Source organism: Nycticebus coucang, chromosome 9 (genome assembly GCF_027406575.1).
Source record: "Nycticebus coucang isolate mNycCou1 chromosome 9, mNycCou1.pri, whole genome shotgun sequence".
Taxonomy (NCBI): Eukaryota; Metazoa; Chordata; class Mammalia; order Primates; family Lorisidae; genus Nycticebus; species Nycticebus coucang.
Window position 1 is genome coordinate 123,791,613 of NC_069788.1, and position 24,938 is coordinate 123,816,550.

General features: G+C 44.1%; 1 protein-coding gene across 3 annotated transcripts in view; it reads right to left on the bottom strand.

Moving 5' to 3' along the window:
- Positions 1-24,938, bottom strand: part of ATG14 (autophagy related 14) — a 41,287-nt gene that overhangs the window by 8,838 nt on the left and 7,511 nt on the right. For all 3 annotated transcript variants that reach the window (XM_053602007.1, XM_053602006.1, XM_053602008.1), the window contains exons 2-9: positions 19,684-19,746; positions 18,084-18,126; positions 14,172-14,253; positions 9,745-9,982; positions 6,075-6,304; positions 4,682-4,799; positions 2,824-2,914; positions 2,660-2,745 (exon numbers count right to left, since the gene is read on the bottom strand). In XM_053602007.1, the coding sequence (XP_053457982.1) occupies positions 2,660-2,745; positions 2,824-2,914; positions 4,682-4,799; positions 6,075-6,304; positions 9,745-9,982; positions 14,172-14,253; positions 18,084-18,126; positions 19,684-19,746 (951 nt within the window). The remainder of the gene's footprint in view (positions 1-2,659; positions 2,746-2,823; positions 2,915-4,681; positions 4,800-6,074; positions 6,305-9,744; positions 9,983-14,171; positions 14,254-18,083; positions 18,127-19,683; positions 19,747-24,938) is intronic.

Genomic DNA, 24,938 nt, shown 5'->3' on the forward strand with positions numbered 1-24,938 from the left:
AAAGTACTTCAAATGAAGAATGAACAAGCAAGCTGAAATTAAAAATAAAAAAAAAAAAGTTCTTTGCCTTGGCAAGGCCTCTGCAGCAAAGTTAATACAGCACTGATACTAGGCATCCTGGCTTTACTCTGTGATCTATTATGTATGTCTATGCAATATGTCATTAAGTCTAACTTTTTTTGTATGACAGGTTTATAATAGATATCCTCTATTAATACCAATTTTAACTTGCTAGTCATGTTTTCTCTTAATTATTAATGAGAAGTACATTTTATTCAGTTCTCTTTTGGCATCTATCTTACGTTTGGACCTTATGTTTTTTCTTCTTTAATTTGTTAGTGCGATGAAGTAACATGCCTTGGCTAAAAGCATGGGTATCTGCTACTTTGGAGTCGGCCGGCTGTGTGCCAGAGCCCGGGCTCCACTGCTTTTATTGGCTCTGTGAGAACGGCCGTGAGTCACCGACCACATTAAGCTCAGTTTCTCCCTCTATAAAGTAAGGAGGACAGGGTTCAAGTCACATAAAGTGGCCTACCCAGTGTCAACAAATAATATTAGCTCTTATTATTAAGGATAAATTTCCTAATGTTGAGCCATTTACAGGTACAGAGATGATGGTTAATAAACCCACGGAACTCAACCACTAAAACTGGGATGGATTTCTAACACTCTGGTTTCCATGGCTCATGAACCAGTAAATGGGATCAGGCTTCCAGTGTCAAAGCAAATAGACGATGGGGAGAGAGAGTCCCAAAAGAACATTTCCACCACTTATTTTTGAGCTCTCTTTTAGAAGTGTATGATGTGTCACCCATGTTGTATCTCTGCATGGACACATGGACAGATTGCCAAGAGCAAGGAAAAAAGGACAAGCACCCAGAGCAAGGATGCTGGGACGGCACCAAAGATGAGCCTTGTTATTTCTTTTTTTTTTTTTTTGAGACAGAGTCGTACTATGGCACCCTCAGTAGAGTGCTGTAGTGTCACAGCTCACAGCAACCTGAAACTCTTGGGCTTAAGCGATTCTCTTGCCTCAGCCTCCCAGGTAGCTGGCACCATAGGTGCCCACCACAACACCCGGCTATGTTTTTATTGCAGTTGTCACTGTTGTTTAGCAGGCCCAGGCTGGGTTCGAACCGAGCTGAGCCTTATTATTTCACGAGTTGAGAGAATGAAAAGATCACACAGACCAGGACCTGGATGGTTATTTTTGTTCACGACTCGTTAAGCTGAAAGGATTTCAACCTAGTTCATGCCACAAACCTCTAATACCCTTTATCACCAACAAATGATGACCAGATAAACCCAGTAATAAAAAGAGAATTGTGAAGAATTGTTACACTGTACAAGGTGCACAGCTGGGCAGCGCTTGGGAAGGAACACGGCAACCACTGGGCAGGCTGGGGAAGGAACAAGGCGCACAGCTGGGCAGCGCTGGGGAATGAACAGGCGCACAGCTGGGCAGCGCTGGGGAATGAACAGGTGCACAGCTGTGCAGTGCTGGGGAAAGAACAAGGTGCTCAGCTGGGCAGGGCTGGGGAATGAACAAGGCGCACATCTGGGCCGTGATGGGGAATGAACAGGTGTACAGATGGGCACTGCTGGGGAAAGAACAAGGCGCACAGCTGGGCAGTGCTGGGGAATGAACAGGCGCACAGCTGGGCAGTGCTGGGGAGTGAACAGGTGCACAGCTGGGCAGGGCTGGGGAATGAACAGGTGCACAGCTGGGCAGTGCTGGGGAGTGAACAGGTGCACAGCTGGGCAGTGCTGGGGAAAGAACAAGGCGCACAGCTGAGCAGCACTGGGGAATGAACAGGTGCACAGCTGGGCAGTGCTGGGGAATGAACAGGTGCACAGCTGGGCAGTGCTGGGGAGTGAACAGGTGCACAGCTGGGGAGCGTTGGGAAATGAACAGGCGCACAGCTTGGCAGTGCTGGAGAATGAACAAGGCGCACAGCTGGGCAGGGCTGCGTAAGGAACAAGGCGCACTGCTGGGCAGGGCTGGGTAAGGAACAAGGCGCACAACTGGGCCATGATGGGGAATGAACAGGCGCACAGCTGGGCAGTGCTGGGGAAAGAACAAGGTGCACAGCTGTGCAGTGCTGGGGAAGGAACAGGCGCACAGCTGGGCAGCGCTAGGGAAGGAACAGGCGCACAGCTGGGCAGCGCTGGGGAAGGAACAGGCGCACAGCTGGGCAGCGCTGGGGAAGGAACAGGCGCACAGCTGGGCAGCGCTGGGGAAGGAACTGGCCCACAGCTGGGCAGTGCTGGGGAAGGAACAGGCGCACAGCTGGGCAGCGCGGGGGACGGAACACGGCGCACAGCTGGGCAGTGTTAGGGAATGAACAGATGCAGCTTCTCAGAAATGGCATGGGGTCTTAAGGGAGGCCAGGGGAAGGCTCTACTGCGGGCAGGTCTATTGCATTTTGGGTGTTAAAAAAGTTTGATATTATTTTCTCTGTCCTTTTTTCTGCAAAAGGACAATAAAATTTCAGATATGATTAGCTATTATTTCCTTTTGTATGGGACTGTATTATGTTTGCCCTTTGTGAGTTTGGGATCAGGGAAGAGGCCCCTGTACTCTGCCCACATGTACAACTCTACTTAAAAACAGTCACAAACACAACACGTAGAAACAAGTAACAAATACCCTTCTTACCTGCCTAGGTGTTCGGAGTTTGGACTGACCAAGTACTTTAGATTCCTGAGGGTATGCAGTGGTTGTAACTGATCTAAATTTACATGCTAGAAAAAGCAAAGACTTGATTAATACTTTCATCTATGTTACAAATTAAAAATTAGTTCAGAACGTACTTTCCATACCTGAGAAAAACAAAGGTAAAGAATATTTCCATTCAATTTCTTCACTGCTCGAGTAAATTTCTGCTTGCTGAGGTTTTCTCCACAAAATTCACTGTAAAACAAACATAATTTACATAGTTTTGAGTCTTTTAAAGAAAGTCTATGTTAAAATGTCCATTGAGGTATAAAACACACCCTGTGTGCTTTGCCTCCTCAGTAAACTGCATTTATCAGAGATTTTCTTTTCTTTACAACAGAGCCTCAAGCTGTCGCCCTGCGTTGAGTGCTGTGGCATCACAGCTCGCAGCAACCTCCAACTCCTGGGCTTAAGCGATTGATTCTCTTGTCGGAGGCTCCCAAGTAGATGGGACTACAGGCACCTGCCACAATGCCCAGCTATTTTTTGGTTGTAGTTGTCATTGTTGTTTGTCAGGCCTGGGCAGGATTTGAACCCGCCAGCTTTGGTGTATGTGGCTGGCACCTTAGCCTAAGCTTGAGCTATAGGCGCCGAGCCTATCAGAGATCTTCTAAGAACTGCTCCCCTGTGAAGTAAATTTCACTGCATCTAAACAAGTTACAAATGCATATGCCCTTGGACCAAGTAATTCCACTTCAGGAAATTAATTCTACGCGAATATTTACACATTAATGAAATGGTGAATGTAAAATATCATTACCTGAAGCATTAACGGGGGACTAATCAGATCTTGATACATTTATAGATAGAAAAACTCAGTAAATGTCCACTTCATGCAGATGACAGATGAAGGGATACATGGCCCTGTGAGTCCCACGAGATCTGCACCTCGTCCTTCCTCTCCACCCTTATTCCTCTCCCCAGGGCTGTGCACCGCGATTTATTTGGCTTGCAGCCTCCCTCAGGTCCCCCAGTGACCACACACCCACCCACTCAAACACAGCAAGCTCCTCCCTGCTGCCACAGTCCTGGCTTCTCACCCTATTTTAATGTTCTCCATGGCACTCACCACCATCTGATATGCGCTGACTTATTACTGTGTCTTCCATTAAAATGTAAGTCCCAGTAGGATTTGTTTTTGTCGCCAGTGTAGCCCCCAATGCCTGAAATCATGTGTGACACACAGAGGCACCTCACAGATATTTGTCAGAGAAATAACTTAAAAACCAAAGTATAAAATACTGTAGTAAAGCATGCTACCATCTGTGTTTAAATGGGGGTGGGGGGGGTAGTGCTGGCATATTTATATTTGCTTGAAACGCAACAATAATAGGGTGGTAGGCAGGTCTTAGTGAGAACTGGGGAGACTACTTATCTTTATTTCTTTTTTAGTTTTTTGAGACAGAGTCTCATTTTGTCGCCTTAGAGTGCTGTGGAGTCACAGCTCACAGCAACCTCTAACTATTGGGATCAAGTCACTCTCTTGCCTCAGCCTCCTGGGTAGCTGGGACCACCGGCACCTGCCACAACGCCTGGCTATTTTTAGAGACGGGGTCTCGCTCTGGGCAATCCACCAGCCTCAGCCTCCCAGAGTGCTAGGATTACAGATGTGAGCCACTGCGCCTGGCCTTTTTTTTTTCTTTTTCAATTTTAAACTACATGAGGTTTTTATAAAAAAAAAATGAAAAAATTCAATTGTTACAATTTATATGTGCAGACCAGAAGTGCATCCCTGAACACCTTCCCCTTCTGTATTCTGTGTGGTCTTCTCAGACTTCACACAGAATTGTAACATAACAAACTTGCACATGAGGCTTTTAAAATTAATCTTAATATTCCAGTTAGACCTTCTCTGTCTTGGTAATACTTAATTTTTGTTTCAGTTTAATCAGAATCAATAAGAATACCACAGAAAGGTGAGAGATGATGATAAAGATGCCGTCCCCACCTCCGATTACTTGCCTGTTGCACAGCTTCTTGGGCAGATTCACATCAAGCATGTGAGACAAGATGTTGACCAGCTGAGTGGCGTAGCACAGCGCAGCACTGATGGTGTGTGCGGGGTTGTTATGCTCCATGTCTAAGGTACAATGAAAACGTGATCACACACAAAGCAACTTTTATTTCAACAAACATGCTAACGACCCAAGATCTTACGGTTTACAGTTTTATCATTACATGCTTGATAATTAATCACACACTCACCCCTGGCCCTGGGGTGCTATGAGGTCCTTCCAGAGTGCCCAGTGGACATTGAGCTCTGCCATTTACTGTTTCCTGCCCTTTTCAGGCAACATCTGTCTTGGTCACCTTTGTATCACCAGTGTCCAGCAATGTGCATGGCACAGGCACGTGCTCAATAAATGTTTGTAACTAAGTGAACAATCCTTCTCCAAAGAGGAACTGTTGAGTTTCATTTTATTTTTGTGAGAGAGTCTCACTCTGTGCCCTGCGTAGAGTGCTGTGGCATCGTACCTCAGAGCAACCTCAAACTCTTGGGCTCAAGTGATCCTCTTGCCTCAGTTTTCATTTTTTAGTAGAGACGGGGTCTCACTCTTGCTCAGGCTGGTCTCTAATTCCTTAGCTCAGGCAGTCCCCCTCACCTTGGCCTCCCAGAGTGCTAGGATGACACTGTGCCCAGCCTACTACAGGGATTTTAAAGGATTTTTCTACTGGGTTATTTTGATCTCCATTTAGGACTAAGACCAATACATTGCAAAGATATAATCTAAAAGCAGGACTTAAAGGGCAAATACTTCTTTAAGTGTTGTCTTTTTATATAAACAAAGCAAATCAACCCCCGAAAGGTGAAATATCTAAAAAATCTGTTGCCTCCATAAGCAATTGGAGAAACAAACAAAAACAACAGAGTAGTAAAATACAAAATGTTTTCAGCCCCCCAAGTAATAAGATAAATGTACAAAATGTGGCATATCTATACAATGGACTTATTATTTAGCCACAAGAGGGATGAAATATTGAAATATTCTATAGAGTAGATTAACCATGAGAACAGCATGCTACAGTAAAAGATGCCAGACACAATGCACTGCTCTGTGATTCCACTCAGATAAGGCGCCAGAAACACCCCATCTACAGAGACAGACAGCATGGGAGGGAAGGGGCGCGGGGACGGGAGACTGGGGACTGTGGCCCTTTCGTGCCCTGCATTTTCTGTTTGGGGTGATGGAGATGCTTTGGACCTACAGGATGACAGCTGCACAATGCTGTGACCGTACTGAATGCCACTGAATTGTTCATGTTAAAACTGTCAACTCTGTTATGTACATTTTATCTCCTGTGCACACATACACACACGAGTCCATAAACTTTCAAAGAATATTCTGCTGCTCACCGGGCCCCTGTGTTGTTTTCTTCTCTTCCACCCAGTTGTAGTAGGCGGAGTAGTCACCGTTGTTAGGGAGGCTGATCCAGGGTCCTATGATGCTGATGCTGGTGTCTCCGTTGTGATCGTCACAGACCCATCGTCCTGAGAGGTAGGTCGTCCTCCGGGCTTCAGCAAGCTTGCTCACAGTACTGGAGGTCATGGCACTGTCACTCTCTGAAGACACATCTGCAGGATCTCTAGAGACAGAAAACACACATGGGTTTCAAGAGCTCATGCTTTAACAAGGGCATGCACAACACTGGCCAGATGTGCCAGGACATCCACATGCACATGAGCGGAGGCCGCAGCTGGAGCACATGCGGGGGATGTGGAGAAGCGACGTGCGCATCCTCGTTGAGGGACGGCTTCAACATCCCTTTAAATACTTAAATCATTTTGAGGATCCCAAAGAGCTTCTGTTTGTATGGGCTAGTTACTAATGTTTATGCTGTAGAGAAATTAAAACTGAGAAATATCCAGTGTCCAAAAGCAAAAGAGCAACTACTTGAGCAGGCAGCTCAGTCACTCCTGGGCTTTTCCCTGAGGCAGCCGAGGTGCTCCAGCACGAGCCTGAGTGCAGGCTCCAGTCCTGTCCAGGGCCGTCAGCCCCTATGCCCACAGCTCCCACATCCTGGGCAGTGGATTCAACCAATTGTGGATTTGAAAATATCCAGGGAGAAAATAACAAACAGCAATATGACAAAAAAATACAAATAAATATAACTATTTACATAGCATTTACGCTGCATGAGGCATTACAAATAATTTAAACATGATTTAAAGTATAGAGCAGGATGTGCAGAGGTTAAATGCCAAATAGAACACTACCCCCTCTCTTTTGTTTTTTTTTTTTTTGCAGTTTTTGGCCGGGGCTGGGTTTCAATCCACCACCTCCAGTATATGGGGCCAGCACCCTACTCCTTGAGCCACAGGCACCACACAGAACACTACATTTTACATAAAGGACTTGAGCATCCTCAGAGTTTGGTGTCTGTAGGGGTCCTAGGACAACTGTACATTAAAAACATATGTACTCAAGGGTCAAGGTTTTTACTACTTCATCAAGGATATTGTTTTTCTTTTTTTTTTTGAGACAGAGTCTCATTCTGTTGCCCAGGCTAGAGTACAGTGGCATTTTAGCTCACAACACACTCAAAACTCTTGGGCTCAAGCAATCCTCCTGCCTCAGCCTCCTGAGTAGCTCGGACTATAGGCGCAAGCCACTATGCTCGGATAGTTTTTCTATTTTTAAAAGAGACAGGGTCTCTCTCTTGCTCAGGCTGGTCACAAACTCCTGAGCTCCAGCAATCTACCCACCTTGGCCTCCCAGAGTGCTGGGATTATACGTGTGAGCCACCATGCCTGGCCCAAAGATATTCTTAAAAGAAACTTTTTCCTTCGTTACCTACAGTCGCATGGTGGAATATAATGCTGTGACTGCAGCCTGGAGTTACTGCTTTGACAAGCGTCAAGGCACCAGAAGTCCCACCATGGCTTCAGAGCCACCAGTGCAAATGTCGACACAGTCAAAAAAGAAAAATGTGTTAGTGTTTTATAAAAAGGGCTCTGTGCTGCACCAAGTTTAGATTCTGTTCTCTTGGCCAGTAGGTTTCAATCCCTTTTCTTCTGCCATAAGGCACATGTGACACAGAGCAGGCTAGGTGCCAGGGCAGGCCTCGGTAGAACCTCTGCCTTCATTTTCCCAACCAATGGACTTTAGAGAAATGGAAACAGACAAGAACTCTTAATCTTAAAACCACCAGAGTGCTGTGACATCAGAGCTCTCAGCAACCTCTAACTCCTGGGCTTAAGCTATTCTCTTGCCTCAGCCTCCCTAGCTTGACTGCAGGCACCCGCCACAAAGCCCAACTATTTTTTGGTTGTAGTTGTCACTGTGGTTTGGCAGGCCTGGGCTGGGTTCGAACCAGCCAGCTCTGGTGTATGTGGCCTTAGCCGCTTGAGCTACAGGCGCTGAGCCAACCACTAGCTTCTTTTTTAAAAAAAAAATAATGGTATCTAATAATATACACCAGGTAAAGATTACACAGCACAGGACAGAGGAGGAGGTTTTCTCCATGTTCCTCCTTCTAGTATACACAGAAGGTGCCAAAAAAAGGTACACATATTTTATGAAAAACTATTAAATTTGAAATATAACAAGAGGTGGCTAATGTGACTTGCAGTTTTGTGCAATGCTAATGTGCTAATGTGACTCAATGCAGTTTTTCCTTTCTCAAAATGTGTATACATTCTGTTTGGCTCCCTCCGTGTATGTTCTCTTTTTGAAGAAATTTCAGCCTTACAGAAAAGTTGGAAGAATTTTAAAGTTTTCTTGCATACACTTCACCTAACTACCCCAAATCATCAGTTCAGGAAAATATAATAATCAAAATCAGGTAATTGACATAGCTGCCTTATTACTAACTAATCTACAGACCTTCTCCAATCTCTCCTACTGTCCTCTTAACAGCCTCCCTGAATCTGAAACCCAGTCCTAGACCACACGCTGTACTCAGCCGTCCCCTCCTAAAGTCAAGCAGCACCTGGTCATTCCTTTCTGGTCACTTCCTTCGGAAACACGGTTAAACCTGATAGCTCTGACCCGTCAGAATTTAATTTGGCACAATGTTTCTGTTTTGCCAGCTTTCCCCCTCCTTCCCTCTCAAAGGCCTAGCCAGCTGTCTTGACACCGATTACTGGATAATCCCACTTTCCCCTGTTGATCCAAAATGCCACCTGAACGTCTTTTTCTGAATTTCTGTCCTAATTTTGAATGTGCCTTTTTATTTTTCTATTTGCCAGTTCTTACTAATGAGAAATTACTTAGAGTTTTCAAGCTGGAAGCAACAATCAGAATTTTAGGCTTTTAGGAAGTTGACTCTGGCAACAAAGTAAAAGCCAAACTGAAGTGCAGACAGGAAAAAACAGTTACAAAACCAGAAAGGGGCCACGGTCAGGATCCAGGAAAAGGTGCCTGAGAATGAGAGCAGCTAAAAGAGACGAAAGCTCTGCTGGGAACAGCCTGGTGGCCATGAGAGCATTAATGAAAGCCTTTGACGAGGGTTTCCAAATCTGCACAGCAGCAGCTGTGCTGGGGAAATTTAAATACTGTGAGTGTCTGCACACAGCTGCTGAGGGTGAGACCAAGGTGGTCAGTGCCTGACAACGGCTGGCACAAAAGACAGTCACAGGAAAGGCCAAGTCAGCACGCAGTGCTCCCTCTGGGGGACCCAAGCGCAAAGTGTTTTCTTATACCAGAGCTTGTGATTTCCCTGTGAAGTAGGCATTTTATATGCCCACCTAACAAACAAGGAAGTAAGACTCTGAGGTTTAAGAACATGCCTCTTTCACACAACTGACAAAGTGGGGGTGGCAGCTGACACCCCTCCTGGAGGCTCTTCACCAGGAGCGAGTGTTGGCCTCACCTGCAGCTGTGAGCGCGTGCCTGGGCCCTGCTGCACCCACTGCCCCCGTCCCCGTTCAGGGTGCACTGTGGGCTGACACACATGGGACTTAAGTTTCACTACACGGAAAATCAGCGATGCTGGAAGCAGCCAATAAATGAGGTGCTGATAGACTTCAAAAATAGTATTTGGAACTTGATCTAGTCCTGGAGTCAAAAGACTTCTTACTGTACCTCACACCAGTCTTTACTTCCTCGATTGGAAAAATGACAGAGGTGAGCTCTAATATATGGGACCGCCGGAGATCTGCCAGACGCTCACAATGACTTCTTAAGTCAAGAGTTCTTTTTTCTACCAGGTCACCAAGTTTGCGGTTATGCCTCTGAATCTTCTCCTTTTTCTCTTGGTGCCTTTGTGCTCGACTGTAAAGCTTCTGATTCTTTTCCTTGGTTTTGAGGAGGCCTTCAGAATCTAAAATAAATAAACCACACCCAATAATTACAAGTACAGAGAGTTCCTGTGTACTGCAGAGCCCACCCCTCAATTTTCCTGTAATTTAAACTGTAAGCAAAACCTCAATAAAGTCACTAATGTTCACTAAGTGGAAATTTTGAGTTCAGTTCAAGGAGACATCAAATGTAAGCAAAGAGGCCCACTACTAAAGTGACTCTGGATCCCTGGTGGCCACCGGTTAGTAAAAGGAGCATGGAGCTGCAGTTCAGCATGGGAAGTACCTGACCTCCTTACAATAAGCACCAAGGGTCATGTTGACCAGAAAAGATATCTAATTCAAGTTTTAGAAACTTACTGGTTATCTGATTTTCCTTAGAAGCCTTTTAGGTGTACCTTAGGTTACAGAGAACCCAGGATAATCTCACACCAAGTGTTCATCCAACAAAGAATGTGGGCAGCAGAAACCCCATGAGCTTGGAGAAGTCACAGTGGGCCCTGCAACAACCAGCAGGTGAGGCACAAGCCTGTGAGGTCCCCAGAACACGTATGCTTAGAATTTTAAGTGCTGCAAGGGAAACAAAAGCAATTGGGGGGCGGGGAGATGCACACTGACTAAAGTCCCTTCTGTGGGGCTCCCTCAGGTTCTAGACCCTAAGACCTGTTAGGACTGTTGGGCTGTATTCAAGTTTCACTTGAGTAACAAAACCAAGTTGTAAACCCTCAGATATTCAGGAGGCTTATACTCTCAACTTTACAACCAACTTTATTATGTTTTCAGGAAAATCACCTCCACTTTAAGGTTGCAACCCCTTGATGGTCAGTTCCATTAGATATCCCTACAGTCTATCAGGGCCTTTTTTCCCCTTTCCACTATGGCAATCCTAGGTAATGCTACCAAACAGCCCATCTCCAGCTTGGCTCAACTTCAAGCCCTCTGGCCTCTTTCACTTGGGATCCTTATAAACTCCAGCCATGCTCAGCAATCCTCCACCACCCATCAAACAGACCAAATTCCTTAGCCTTCAGGCTACCACCCAGCGGGTACACACCCACATCTTCCTTCCACATACCCCCACTCCAGCTGTGCTCAATCACAACACATGGAACCCCCACTACACGATGGAAGCACTGCAATGTGCCCAGGTACGTAATGATGGACCCTGAACCAGTCATCACGCCCAAACGCCCACCCCCATGCTGCCGTCCCCACCACTCGTCCCTGGGGATGCTCACTACTGCTCCTACTATCCAGATGTTACTAATCCATTCAGCAAGGGGAGCTCCACAGATGCTCCCCAGACCTTTCGTTCCTTGCGACTCTCCTGTGCAGTGTCTAGATCCCTGAGATGGCATGCAGCTCTCAGCTCCTTTACTAGGCCCCAATGAAGCCTGTCTCCCAGCTGGAAACAAGCATCCAAACCACCTCTTACTGAGGACCATGGGGCCCAGGAGCTCAGCTGCAGGTGTAAGGGGGCCCACAGCTCTGCTTCTCCTTAGACATGTCTCTTCACCGTGGCCTGGTATAAACACGCTGAGTATCCAGGCTCCTGGTTCTGGCCATGCTCACTTTCTAGTGAGTTTACTCATTTTCATGATCTTTGCTGAGCTCTTTACGGGTTCTCAAATGAATTTATCTAGCCATGGTCCTGGGTCACGTGGTCAGATTTGTTTTTTTAGGGCAGTTTCACGTTTTTTTTTTTTTTTGTAGAGACAGAGTCTCACTGTACCGCCCTCGGTAGAGTGCCGTGGCGTCACACGGCTCACAGCAACCTCCAGCTCCTGGGCTTACGCGATTCTCCTGCCTCAGCCTCCCGAGCAGCGGGGACTACAGGCGCCCGCCACAACGCCCGGCTATTTTTTGTTGCAGTTTGGCCGGGGCTGGGTTTGAACCCGCCACCCTCGGCATATGGGGCCGGCGCCCTACTCACTGAGCCATAGGCGCCGCCCAGGGCAGTTTCACGTTTAATATTTGGAGTATGGTGAGCAGCACGGAGCGTGGCAGTTGCCTCCTCTACACCCAATGCAGCTCAGCCCACGGACTCATCCTTCCCTCCCCACCATGTCCCCAAAGCATAAAAACATTTGATACCACTTCTGTAATCTGCTCTTGCTTATGAGGATAAGGAACTCTTCAGCACAGACCAACTCTGCCCTGATGCTACAGGCCAGCTAACTTCCCAATTTATTCTGTATAATATCTCTGTATTATACTATGTCATGTCTGTATTATTAAACCTTAAAAGATTCTAGAGAAATAATTCATTAGGCTCTATAATTTATAACTTGTGCCCTTTCCTGTGTGATATTCAACCATGACACAAAGACAGACTACTGGATAGCAAGCTCTTAATCCATGGGCTTGAGTCCCAGCAGAGCTTCCAAACCCACTCATGGGGTGTCCGACCTGCAGCCTGCAGGGTTACCTGTGGTGGTGGACAACATGAAAAGTATGCACAGACCCTTTTTCGCTCATCAGCTTTCATTAATGTCTGTGCATTTAAGATGTGGCCAAAGACAACTCTTCCTCCAATGTGGCAGAGTAGAAAAAAGGTTGACACCCTGGCAGGGCCTTTAAAGTGTGTGCAAAGTAATTAAGTAATTGAGGTAAAGGTATGTTAACCAGTTTGATGTAAGTATTCCAAATTGTATATAAAATCAGCACATTGTATCCCATAAATGCATTAATATATAGTTACGATTTAATAAAAATAAAGTATGCAAAATTTTGTGAGTTTGACCTAGATAGTAGGAACTGTCACACATTCACATTGTTTTCCTTTTTTTTTTTTGAGACTAGAGTCTCTCTCTGTTGCCCTGGGTAGAACACAGTGGCATTAGCCTAGCTTATGGCAACTTCAGACTCCGGGGCTCAAGTGAACCTCTTGGCTCAACTCAGCCTCCCAAGTAGCTGGAACCACAGGTGCCCACCACAACATTTGGGTTAGTTTTTCTACTTTTAGAGATGGGGTCTTGCTCTTGCTCAGGCTGGTCTCAAACTCCTGAGCTCAAGCAATCCACTCACCTCGGCCTCCCTCAAAAAAAAAAAAAAAAGAAAAAGAAAAAGCTTTCCTTTTTTTCAACTTAATATTGTTGTAACATTTAGATCCTAAGTCCAAGGTAGATCCTAGGATTCTCTAGAATCTGAAAAGGTCACCAGGTACCTCTGATAATTTTCTGGGGATGGAAACCACTGTTTCATGGCCTTAAACCCATGAGTTTTATTTTCTGTGGTGTCGTTTTTGTTTTAGGGGAGAAGGATGTGCTTTTTAAAAAGCTGACCAAGGCTTTAAACTTGCTCATCAGAGAAATGTGCACGCTAAATACATTTGTCAATTCCAAGACGTGCACAGGTGCCTGGTGGCATGGCAATAGGGGAGGACGGGGAAAGAGGGCAGCAATGTCCAGTAGCTCGTTTCCATGCTGCTGCCAAAGCAGAGCCTCTGGAGAGTGCAGCCGGGACTGGCTGCTGGCTGCCTGCAGCCCTGTGCACCTTTTCGCCCCACGGCCCTGCTTCTCCGGCTTAGTGATCATCAGAAACTACCTGTAGGCACATCAGGGCAGATGCCCACGGAGGAAGCTTCACACCTTTACACCCCACTGTGAAACACCTGCTCACTTGTCTACTATGGATCTGGGCCCACATGCAAACTGTTACCAGCCATGACAAGAGGAGCACTTTTCAGACAAATAGCAATGAGGAGACAAGAAAGTGATTTGTAAGTTATTATGGTGACTCATCCTAAGCTTTCAACACTTATCTTCAGAAATACATGGAGTGTTTCTAAAGACGCAGGATTTCTAAGAGGACTCTCATTCTGACAACTTACGATAAAGTGTAAAATGTACAAATAAAAAGTAAAATTAATAGGGATTAAAACACGGAGACTCACTAAAGGGAGAAAATGCCAGCACCCTGTGCTCTGCCGGGAGCCACTATTACAAGTGAGAACCATGTTAGACTCTGAGCTTCCTGTCAGCTGAGGCAAATGGAATACACGTTCCTCAACTTTTTTAATTGACGAAAGTAGGTTTTTGAAGACCTCTACAATTGTGTTTATATTTTAAAAATTCCTTATACAAAAGTTGCTCAAGAGAGGAAGGCGTGTAGTAAACTTCCTAAGCTGCTCCTGTCCTCCTAGTTATTAATCCCATGAAATTCCACATGAGCCTTTTATTAAGGCTGGAGGGAAGAGGTCAAGTTACTTACTTCTCTTCATTTCTTCATTTCCTTTATAGATTGTTTGTTTCAGCTGCTCAATCCTCATCTTGCAGGACATTATTTTCCATCTCTGAAAAAAGCACACAATAAATACCACAAATGTTGGTTTTTTAAAAATTTTTGAGATAGAGTCTCACTCTGTCACCCTGGGTAGAATGCCATGGCGTCACAGCTCACAGCAGCCTCAAACTCCTGGGCTCAAGTGATTCTCTTGCCTTCAGGGGTCCTCAAACTATGGCCCGCGGGCCACATGAGGTGGTATGATTGTATTTGTTCCTGTTTTGTTTTTCTACTTCAAAATAAGATACGTGCAGTGTGTATAGGAATTTGTTCATAGTTTTTTTTTTAAACTATAGTCCAGCCCTCCAACAGTCTGAGGGACAGCGAATTGGCCCCCTGTTTAAAAAGTTTGAGGACCCACGGGCGGCGCCTGTGGCTCAGTCTGTAAGACGCCGGCCCCATATACCGAGGGTGGCGGGTTCAAACCCGGCCCCGGCCAAACTGCAACCAAAAAATAGCCGGGCGTTGTGGTGGGCGCCTGTAGTCCCAGCTACTCGGGAGGCTGAGGCAGGAGAATCGCTTAAGCCCAGGAGTTGGAGGTTGCTGTGAGCTGTGTGAGGCCATGGCACTCTACCGAGGGCCGTAAAGTGAGACTCTGTCTCTACAAAAAAAAAAAAAAAAAAAGTTTGAGGACCCCTGCAGCCTCTCAAGTGGCTGGGACCATAGGTGCCCACCACAACGCCCAACTAGTTTTTACCATTTTTAGTAGAGACAGGTGTTGCTGTGCTCAGGCTGGTCTCGAACTCCTGAGCTCAAACCAATCACCCACCTTGGCCTCCCAGAGTAGATTACAGGGGAGAGCTCAGCCAGCATTGGTCTCTTATGATTAACATGATTATCTGGGATCACAACTTATTTCAGGTATGTTTAGAAAACGTAATGAAGAAAGACCAACATAATTGTATTTGTCACCACAGTGAATTACAGAAAAGGAAACAAAGTTTGTATGATTCAGTGCAGAAGCTGTGTAGTTGCCAGCCACATGTGGTAATTTAACAATTAATTAAAATTGCAGGAAATAATAAATTCAGCTCCTTGCTACACGTGTAGGCTGGTGGCTGCTGTACTGGACAGTCAGACCAGGACACCCGTGTCAGCTTAGGAGGCTCTCTGGGCCCTTCAAGCTCTCCTTGTTTATCTAGGGGACTAGCAATGCCCCGAGTCATTGTACAAAGTAAGTATTACTTGTAAATTAATAAAATTCCAGCAAAAGAAGTTTGTTTAAAAAGCATTTAACTCAAGATTTCCTGAAAAGCCCCCTAAAATTATATGAAATGTGAAACTGCCTCTCCACATTACCAGGATGTAGGCTCAGGGTTCCCCAAAGTGAATAAGGGATCAGAAAAATGAGACCTACTAGTTAAAAATTGTCCACAAAACCTATTCTGTCTACTATAAAAATCAGAATAAGCAAAATCCACTTTTATCACAAATATTCTTTTAATGTAAAAAAAAAATGAACAGAGCTTACTGTTACGAAGAAAAATTGAACACTGCAGAAGAAAAAAAAGGAAATGTGATTTTGCCTGATTCCCATTCCTTAAGGTAATCCTTCAGTATTAAAGTTGATTTTTCAGATTTGTAAAAGTGTATTTATATTTAAATATATACTCACACAGATGAAATCATACTTTACCCTAGCCTACTTTTTCTTTTAAAGAGACAGTGTCTTGCTGTGTCGCCCAGGCTGAAGTGCAGTGGCATGACCACAGGGCCCACCTCCACCGCGGGTTCAAATGCTCCTTGCCTCCTGCCTGGCTTCCCAAGTAGCTAGGATTATAGGCATGAGATAATGTGCCAAGCTCTAGCCTACTCTTTGTTTTGTTTTGTTTTGTTTTCCCATTAAAAAATCTATTTTGGGCTTGGCACCTGTGGCTCAAGTGGCTAAGGAGCCAGCCACACATACCTGAGCTGGCGAGTTCGAATCCAGCTCAGGCCTGCCAAACAACAATGACGGCTGCAACCAAAAAATAGCCGGTCATTGTGGCGGGTGCCTGTAGTCCCAGCTACTTGGGAGGCGGAGGTAAAAGAATCACTTAAGCCCAGGAGTTGGAGGTTGCTGTGAGCTGTGATGCCACAGCACTCTATCCAGGGCAACAGCTTGAGGCTCTGTCTCAAAAAAATAAAAAAAGTAATAAAAAAAATCTATTTTGGCCTAGTGCTGTAGCTTACGCTTATAATCCCAGCACTTTGGGAGGCTGAGGTAGAAGAATCACTTGAAACCAGGAATTTGAGACCAGCCTTACAACATAGTAAGAGCTTGTTTCTACAACAAAATAGAATTAGCTGAGCCCCAGAGTATGAGTCTGCCACAAGCTATCACTACACTTGCCACTGCACTCCAGCCAGGTGGCAGAATGAGACTCTCCTCTTAAATGTATCTTGGACAGGCTCAGTACCTGTAGCTCAGTGGCTAGGGTGCTAGCCACATATACCAGAGCTGGTGGGTTCGAATCCAGCCCAGGCCTGCCAAACAACAATGACAACTACAACCAAAAAATAAAAAAATAAAAATAGCCTGGCATGGTGGTGCCTGTGGCTCAGTGGGTAGGACACCGGCTCCATACACTGAGGGTGGTGGGTTCGAACCCAGCCCCAGTCAAACTGCAACAAAAAAAATAGCTGGCTGTTGTGGTGGGCGCCTGTAGTCCCAGCTACTCAGGAGGCTGAGGCAAGAGAATTGCCTCAGCCCAAGAGTTTGAGGTTGCTGTGAGCTGTGATGCCATAGCACTCTACTGAGGGTGACAAAGTAAGATTCTGTATCAAAAAAAAAAAAGAAAAAAAAAAGAAAAAGAAATATATATGTATCTTGGACAACTTTGCAGATGAATATATGTAGAATGATCATATTCTTTTTAAAAGCTACATGGTATTATAATTTTTTTCTCAGTCTTACTGATAGATTATGTCTATCTGAATGATAGACCTAATACATAAATAGACCTATTATTACAGATAATCAGCTTCTTTTTTACCCATAAGTCTCTGCATTTACATCCATTTCCCTATGAGGAAAAAATGCTGGATATAAAAAAAATAAATATATCAGTTGCCATAAAGTTGTCCCCCAAACAACTGTGTGTTGACGGACACTCCCATCAAAAGGGAACAAGAATGTTAAGTGCTACCAAATTTTTTATTTCCATATGTTGTACGTATTTTTCCCAAGTTCAGCTGTTAATTTTGCTTAAGGTTTTTAATATACATAACTTTTACACTTTTATATAGTCTGTCAAAATGCTATCTTCTGGTGCTTATAAAGGTTCTCCCTACTCCAAGATTACATAAATCCCGTCCCATATTTTAATACTTTTATGAGTTTACTCTTTATGTTTAATCATTAATCCATAAAGGGTAACAGCCCATTGTTGTTGTATTTCTACATCAATACCAGACTTCATAATTATGCTTTATGATGACTCCACAATCAATTGCCTACATACTATTTGTCCATCTAGATCACTGGTTCTCAACCTTCCTAATACAAGTTCCTCATGTTGTGGTGACCCCCAACCACAAAATTATTTTTGTTGCTACTTCATAACTGTAATTTTGCTACTGTTATGAATCGTAATGTAAGTATCTGATATGCAGGATGGTGTTAGGCAACCCCTGTGAAAGAGTCGTTTGACCCCCAAAGGGGTCGCGACCCCCAGGTTGAGAACCGCTTGTCTAGATGAAATGCGTGAGAAAACCACATCATAAACGCATTTAAACAGAGGACTATTAGATATGATCAAAATAAACTTAAATTCAAAATGATTTTTTCAGCTGTACCAACTTAAAAACATGTAGTGTCAAGTATGAAGAATACTAATTTAGATATTTATTATGACTTACCAGCTGATCTGTTATCCATTTTCCTTCCATAGCTTTTAACACTCTATGGAAAAGAGACATAGAAAACAGGCTCTTAAAATAATAAAATTTTTTAAAGTTAAAAAATGCAAAATAATTTTTAAAAATAGGCTTTTAGAAATGGCTAGAAATACCAATGTGAGACTCAGCATTTAAAATGTTTTCCAAGTTCCTTGTTCTGTGAGATTTTTTCACCTCCTTCCTGTTGCAGTTCTATCACTGCCACGAGCCCTTCTATAAAGGTCCACAGTCAACTTCACAGCCCTCGTCCTCAGCCATAATCTATAATTCCCAGTCATAATTTCTTTTGTAACTGAAGAAATTTACTATCTAAAATGCCATGATTAGTTCCCAAAGAAATGGCAATAAGCCAGCATCTCTAAAGATTTATGCTATGGAATAAAGTGTTCTGTGGGAAAAAAGAAAAGTTTGTATGACTGAGTTAGACAAACTGCTGAGTTAAATAAACTGAAGCAGGTTGCTAATGCAGGGCACATTTTGTAAGGTTTAAACTGCTTGTGAATGTGTTTGTTAGACCACTGAAGACTCTTAAGAAACTCAGATCACACTCGGGATCGCTGGTTTGGGTGTCCACTGTTTTCACCAGAGGATGGAGACCTCTGTGCTGGCACGGTTTGGGAAGGCTTTGCAGAAGAGACAGGCAGGGTGTGCAGAGAAGAGGAAAACACGGAGGGAGAGAGATACTGAGTGAAGGCACAGAGGCGGGGACACCTGGGATGTGTCTGGACAACAGTGACCCGGTCAGTTTGGGGCAGAAGGCTCTGTAGGTCAATTCTCAAACCCAGGGTGTAAGATATGCATCAGGGGTTTTTGTTAATAACTCAGATTCCTGGACCTCACCCTAAACCCAGTGAATCAGACTATCTAAAGAAAGGAGTCCTAGAATCTGCATTTTTAAACATGAACTCTGATGTAGATGATATGTAGACCACACTTTGTAGAACACTGATACCAATGGAAGAAAGGCAAACACAGGACAATGCCCTCCGGGAGCCACCAGCACTAGTTTAAGTCTGACCAGCCTCCTCTCCTGGACCCATGGGCCACACATCCATTATCAGGGCCGGGGGTTTGAGTCATTCACCCAAATACTGAGTGTCTACTACAGGGGTCCTCAAACTATGGCCCATGGGCCACATGCAGCGGTATGATTGTATTTGTTCCCGTTTTGTTTTTTTACTTCAAAATAAGATATGTGCAGTGTGCAGTGTGCACAGGAATTTGTTCATAGTTTTTTTCATAGTTTTTTTTTTAAACTATAGTCCAGCCCTCCAACAGTCTGAGGGACAGTGAACTGGCCCCCTGTTTAAAAAGTTTGAGGACCCCTGGTCTATTGTGTATTAGACACCAGGTCTGAGGCCAATATTTTCTAGAAAATTGATAATCTCTCCTACTTTACTCCATCCAGATGTACTCTTTCCACACTTTAATAGACTGTCTCTTAAATCCAATAAGTTAGCAATCCATATATCCGCATACCACAGCTAGGAATTAAACCAAGTGGTAACTAGATAACCTTCCCAAATTAATCCCAAATTAAAAGGTAAAGCAAAAAACTCACTCTTTTTGAAATTCTTCTTGCTTGCTCTTAAGTTGGCTTAACCTTTCCTTCTTGTCAATAAACCTATAAGAAAAAATTCAATATTTTCTTTAAACATTCATTTTGTTCAGTTCAATGAGGCCACACAAATTCTAGGGAGCTGACCCTGCCTCCAGATTCCACGAAGTGTCTCTGTCCTAAAAGAGAGCACACTCTCCTCTGTGGGTGCACACAGCTGCTCACCATCTGACCTTTTAAAACTGAGTTTAAATCTTAAACTTGAGAGAAATTTTAAGCCTCTGTTCCTTTTTTATATAACTATATAAAGTTCTAAATTTCCTACACTGCTTTAGCTACTTCCTTAGATTTTTGATATAGTATATCAAAAACTTCTAATTTTTTTGTGACTCCTTCTTTGACCCATACGTTATATAGAAGTATTTCATTTAAGCTAGGTGTGCTGGCAGGTGCTTGCAGTCCCAGGCCTCTGGGCAGCCTAGGGCAGGAGGATCACTTGAACCCAGGAGTTTGAGGCTACAGTCAGCTATGATGATGCCACTGCACTCCAGCCTGTGTGACAGAGCAAGACAGTGTATCTTGAGAGGAAAAAAAGTTTACTGCCTAATTTCCAGATACATGGGCTTTTCTAGGTAAGGTACTATTGTTGTTTACTAATTTAATTCATTCTGATGGGGTCACAGAACATACTTGGTGTGATTTCAATCTTCTGATGTGAGACTGTCCTGGGCCTTACAGAGACTTGGAGAGAGCTGGACGTGTGCCTGAAAGAACAGCGCGAAGCTCATGTGCAGTGTCCTGTAAACGCCAGCTGGTTGCAGGCAGCAGCAGTGCTGTTCCCAGCTCCTAGGTCTGCGCTCCTTCCTCGGCATGGCAGCCACCAACCACACTTGTGGCTCCTGAGCACCTAAAATGTGGCTTGCTGCTTAAAAAGGATTTGGAGGAAAATTTTATGATAACATTATGGAACTGGCTGTGAATGAGGTGAACCCAATAACCATTTTCAAGGGAACAAGGGCGATGCCACGTGCTGCAGCAACATGGTATGGAGCCCAAGGGTGGGCAGGCTTTTGGTGTCTCCTGAACTCCAGCATAAAGGAGACACTTAACAGGCCACAGCAGCTCTAAAAATAACACAAGGAGAGAAGAAGTCCTTCTAAAATATTATTTCTGTGATCCCATGTTTGTAACATAAGATATTTTCTTCTAAAAGGGTATGGTCAATTCGTGACCCTAACAAAACATTCTCAGTCTCTCTCTCTCTCCATGTGTGTATATGTATGAAACTAAAAAGCAATGAAGTAATATGTGACAGAATTTTATGCTTAGATAATGTGACAATTTTAATTCAAATTAATTAAAATAGAAAGTTCAGTTCCTCAGTTACACTACATTCACATTTCAAAAGCCACATGTGGCTTATGGGACAGTGTGGACAGCGAACACTTCCACCATTACAGAAAGTTCTACTGGAAAGCACCGCAAGATCATCCATTAAGGGGCAATGGCAGGAAACAGTCATTAGAAAACTCAGAAACCACTGTGAATGCAGACAAACCCATAGACTCATTAGTGAATCTATCGGACATTTACTACATGCCTGCGGCATATAACAAAGCATCCTTAGAATATTAAGAAATAGGATTACATATTCTGCAGTTGACTGTGTATTCTTGAACACATCACTTGTTATATACTTCTATCTCCCTGTGTCAAATATGACAAACTAATGTGCTATTTAGTTAGAAAACAATGTGGTAACTTCTGCTCTGACAATACCAACGCCCGTAGAAAACAACAAACTTACAAGGCTCTCAGACCACGCAAGGGACTGAGATGTGTGATAAAATCTTTCTTTCAGAAGCCATGAAAGTTCTCCTTTTAGATCTGTTATGAAATACCATTTTGTACTAAAACTAAATTGAGATGACAGACAACGCTACCCAGTTTTATTTTGAGCTGGCTTTGTTAAAAAAAGCAAAAGAAGGCTGGGCACAGTGGCTCACACCTGATGTCAGGGGGGTGGATCCCCTGAGCTCACAGGTTTGAGACCAGCCTGAGCAAGAGCAAGATCCCATCTCTAAAAATAACTGGGCGTTGTGGTGGGTATCTGTAGTCCCAGCTACTTGGGAGGCTGAGGCAAGAGAATTGCTTGAGTCCAACAGTTTGAGGCTGCTGTGAGCTATGACATCATCGCACTCCACAGAGGGTGACAAAGTGAGACTCTGTCTCAAAAAAAAAAAAAAAAGAAAGGATGATAATTTATGACTAAGACCCCCAAAGCAAATACAGCAACAAAAATAAATAAATGTGACTTAAATTAACTACAAAGTTTCTGCAGAGCAAAGGAAATAAACAGATTTACAAAATGGGAGAAAATATACATAAAATATACATCTAACAAAAGAATAATAACCAGAATCTACAAAGAACCCAAATCAGCAAGAAAAAAAAAAAAAAACATCAAAAAGTAGGTGAAAGAGGCCGGACATGGTGGCTCACGCCTATAATCCCAGCACTCCAGAAGGCCAAGGCTGGTGGACGGCCTGAGCTTAGGAGTTGGAGACCAAGCTGAGCAAGAGTGAGACTCCATCTCTAAAAATAGCTGGGCGTTGTGGCAGACATCTATAATCCCAGCTACTTGGGAGGCTGAGGCAAGAGGATTGCTTGAGCCCAAGAGTTTGAGGTTGCTGTGAGTTGTGATGCTACGGCACCACATCTCTACCAAGGGTGATATAGTGAGACTCTGTCTCAAGAAGAAAAAGGAGGTGAAGGACACAACGGATTTTTTCCCAAAGAGATACACAAAAAGACAATAGATGTTGGGGCAGAGGCGGCAAAGAGGGAATGTCTGCACACTGCTGGTGGAACACAGGCCAGCCAGCCACTGTGTTCAGTATGGAGAGTCCTCGCGGAGCTAAAAGTAGACCTGCCACTGCATCCAGCTACTGGGTATCTACCCAAAGGAAAAGTCGTTATTTCACAGAAAGGACACCCGCACAATTCACAATCTGTGTGCCATCAACAGCGCCCCTGGAGTACCACTCTGCCATAAAAAGGAATGAAATAATGTCTTTGTAGCAATTTAGATGGAACTGGAGACCATTCTCCCAAGTGAAAAATCTTGGGAATTGAAAACCCCCCACTCATTGTCACTTGTAGTGAAAGCTGAATTAAAGGCATACATTGTCATCGAGTCGTGTGATGGACACTGAAAGCCAAGAAGAAGGATAAGGGGTAAAAACCTACCACTGGGCACGACATCCACTACTCTAGAGAAGGGCACACTGCACGCCCTGACTGCAGCGTTACGGCAGTCGCCCAGTGACAAAGACAGCTTGCTCTCCCTAAATCTGTTGAAACTTTTTTAAAAGGTAGGGGTGATCCAAATTTTGCATACTGCTTTTCATGTTAGATTTGTCATATAAAATATCTTATAACTTCTTCCACGCTAGGCTCACTGGAGCCTGCCCCTCACCTCCTGCTGTACAGCCCAGTTCATAACAGGTCATAGCTGGTACCAGTCTGGGCACCACCGACTGAATGAACATCCTAATTCATTTATATAAACCTGCTAGGATCCTCTGTCCTCAGCCTCCCAATTGCTAGCCATTCCAAATTTTTACTATTATCATGATATAAATGAGTGTTCTAGTGCACAAATCTTCACAAACTTTTAAATTTCTCTATGAGAAATTCCTATGAACTGCTGAGTCAAAGAATATTTATATACAAAATTCTGACAGTTATCCTCAAATTTCCTCTAAAATGTTTCATATAACTTTTACCTGACCAACAGTGGGTAACAGCACTGGTTTTCTCATTCGCCCCCAAACACTAGACATTTCTTTTTAGTTTTTGCCAATATGATTGGCCTTGGACCTCTTCTGAAAAGTTAGTTCCTAATTCATTTGCCTTTATTTCACTATTAGAAAAGTTGAACCACCTTTCATATGTCATTGGCTACTTACTTTTCTTATTTCCCTGTTCATGTCCTTCATCATTTTTCCATAGTTTTCTTACTAACATTTCTGCTGTACAGAATTTCTGGAACTTGTACGCAAGTATATTTATCAATTTTTTAAAATCTGTTTAACAACTCTAGTTTCTGTGCCATTGACTGAATCTGCCAGTGAACCTGTTCTGGGCACGGCTTTTACAACAACTATTTCCTATATTTTCTCTTCCATTTTAAAAAGGTCTTCTATATTACTTACTAAATTACTCCATACTTAAAATGTACTCTTAAATGGACTTTGTTTCCTAAAAGTTCTTCCATCTTTTTTGACTCATGATTTTTTCTTCCACTTAAAAAAAGTCTTCCATGAAGCTGACTTTCCAACAGGCCCCTCACGATAGAGGCTCTGAGGACTAGCAGACCTGGTCACAGGGAGCTCAGTGGTGTGAAGAGGTGCACACCCCAGGTCAGGCTTCAGAGGGAGTTTCCCGGGAGGGACAGCAGTCTACACTGAGACATGAGGATGAATTAAGGTTGATATTGTTAAGGGAGGAAGGCATTATAGGCAATGAAGTTCTGCTATGTAAAAATTAATTTGTTCTGGGCAGCGCCTGTGGCTCAGTGAGTAGGGCGCCGGCCCCATATGCTGAGGGTGGTGGGTTCAAACCCAGCCCCGGCCAAACTGCAACAAAAAAATAGCCGGGCCTTGTGGCGGGTGCCTGTAGTCCCAGCTGCTCGGGAGGCTGAGGCAAGAGAATCGCGTAAGCCCAAGAGTTAGAGGTTGCTGTGAGCCGTGTGATGCCACGGCACTCTACCGAGGGCGGTACAGTGAGACTTGGTCTCTACAAAAAAAAAAAAAAATTTAATTTGTTCTGTATCAAGTATTTCTACATAACAAGTGGGCCACTGCGAATGGTGTGGTGGTGAAGAGTGTTGAACTTCAGGAAGGGCATCTGCCCACACATGAGACTACTCACGGAAGTATGTCCTACACGACCGGGCACACACTCAGTTAGAGAGCCACAGTATCAGTGCAGAGTTAAACAACATCACCATAACACTGCAACCTGCTGGCACATACTAAGTCCTCAGCACAGCACACGGCACAAAATGACCCTCACCCTCCACCTGCCTGCCAGTTCGTTTCCTCAGCCCAGGGAAGGGTGTTTACTTTGTACCTAGGGCTGTGGCAGTAGAAAAGTCTGACACACACGACCAATGCATTTTAAGAAAGACAAAACTATGAGCCTTCAAATAAGCAATTGAGGGCCTGAAAAAAATGCAGTTATTGCATTTCAAG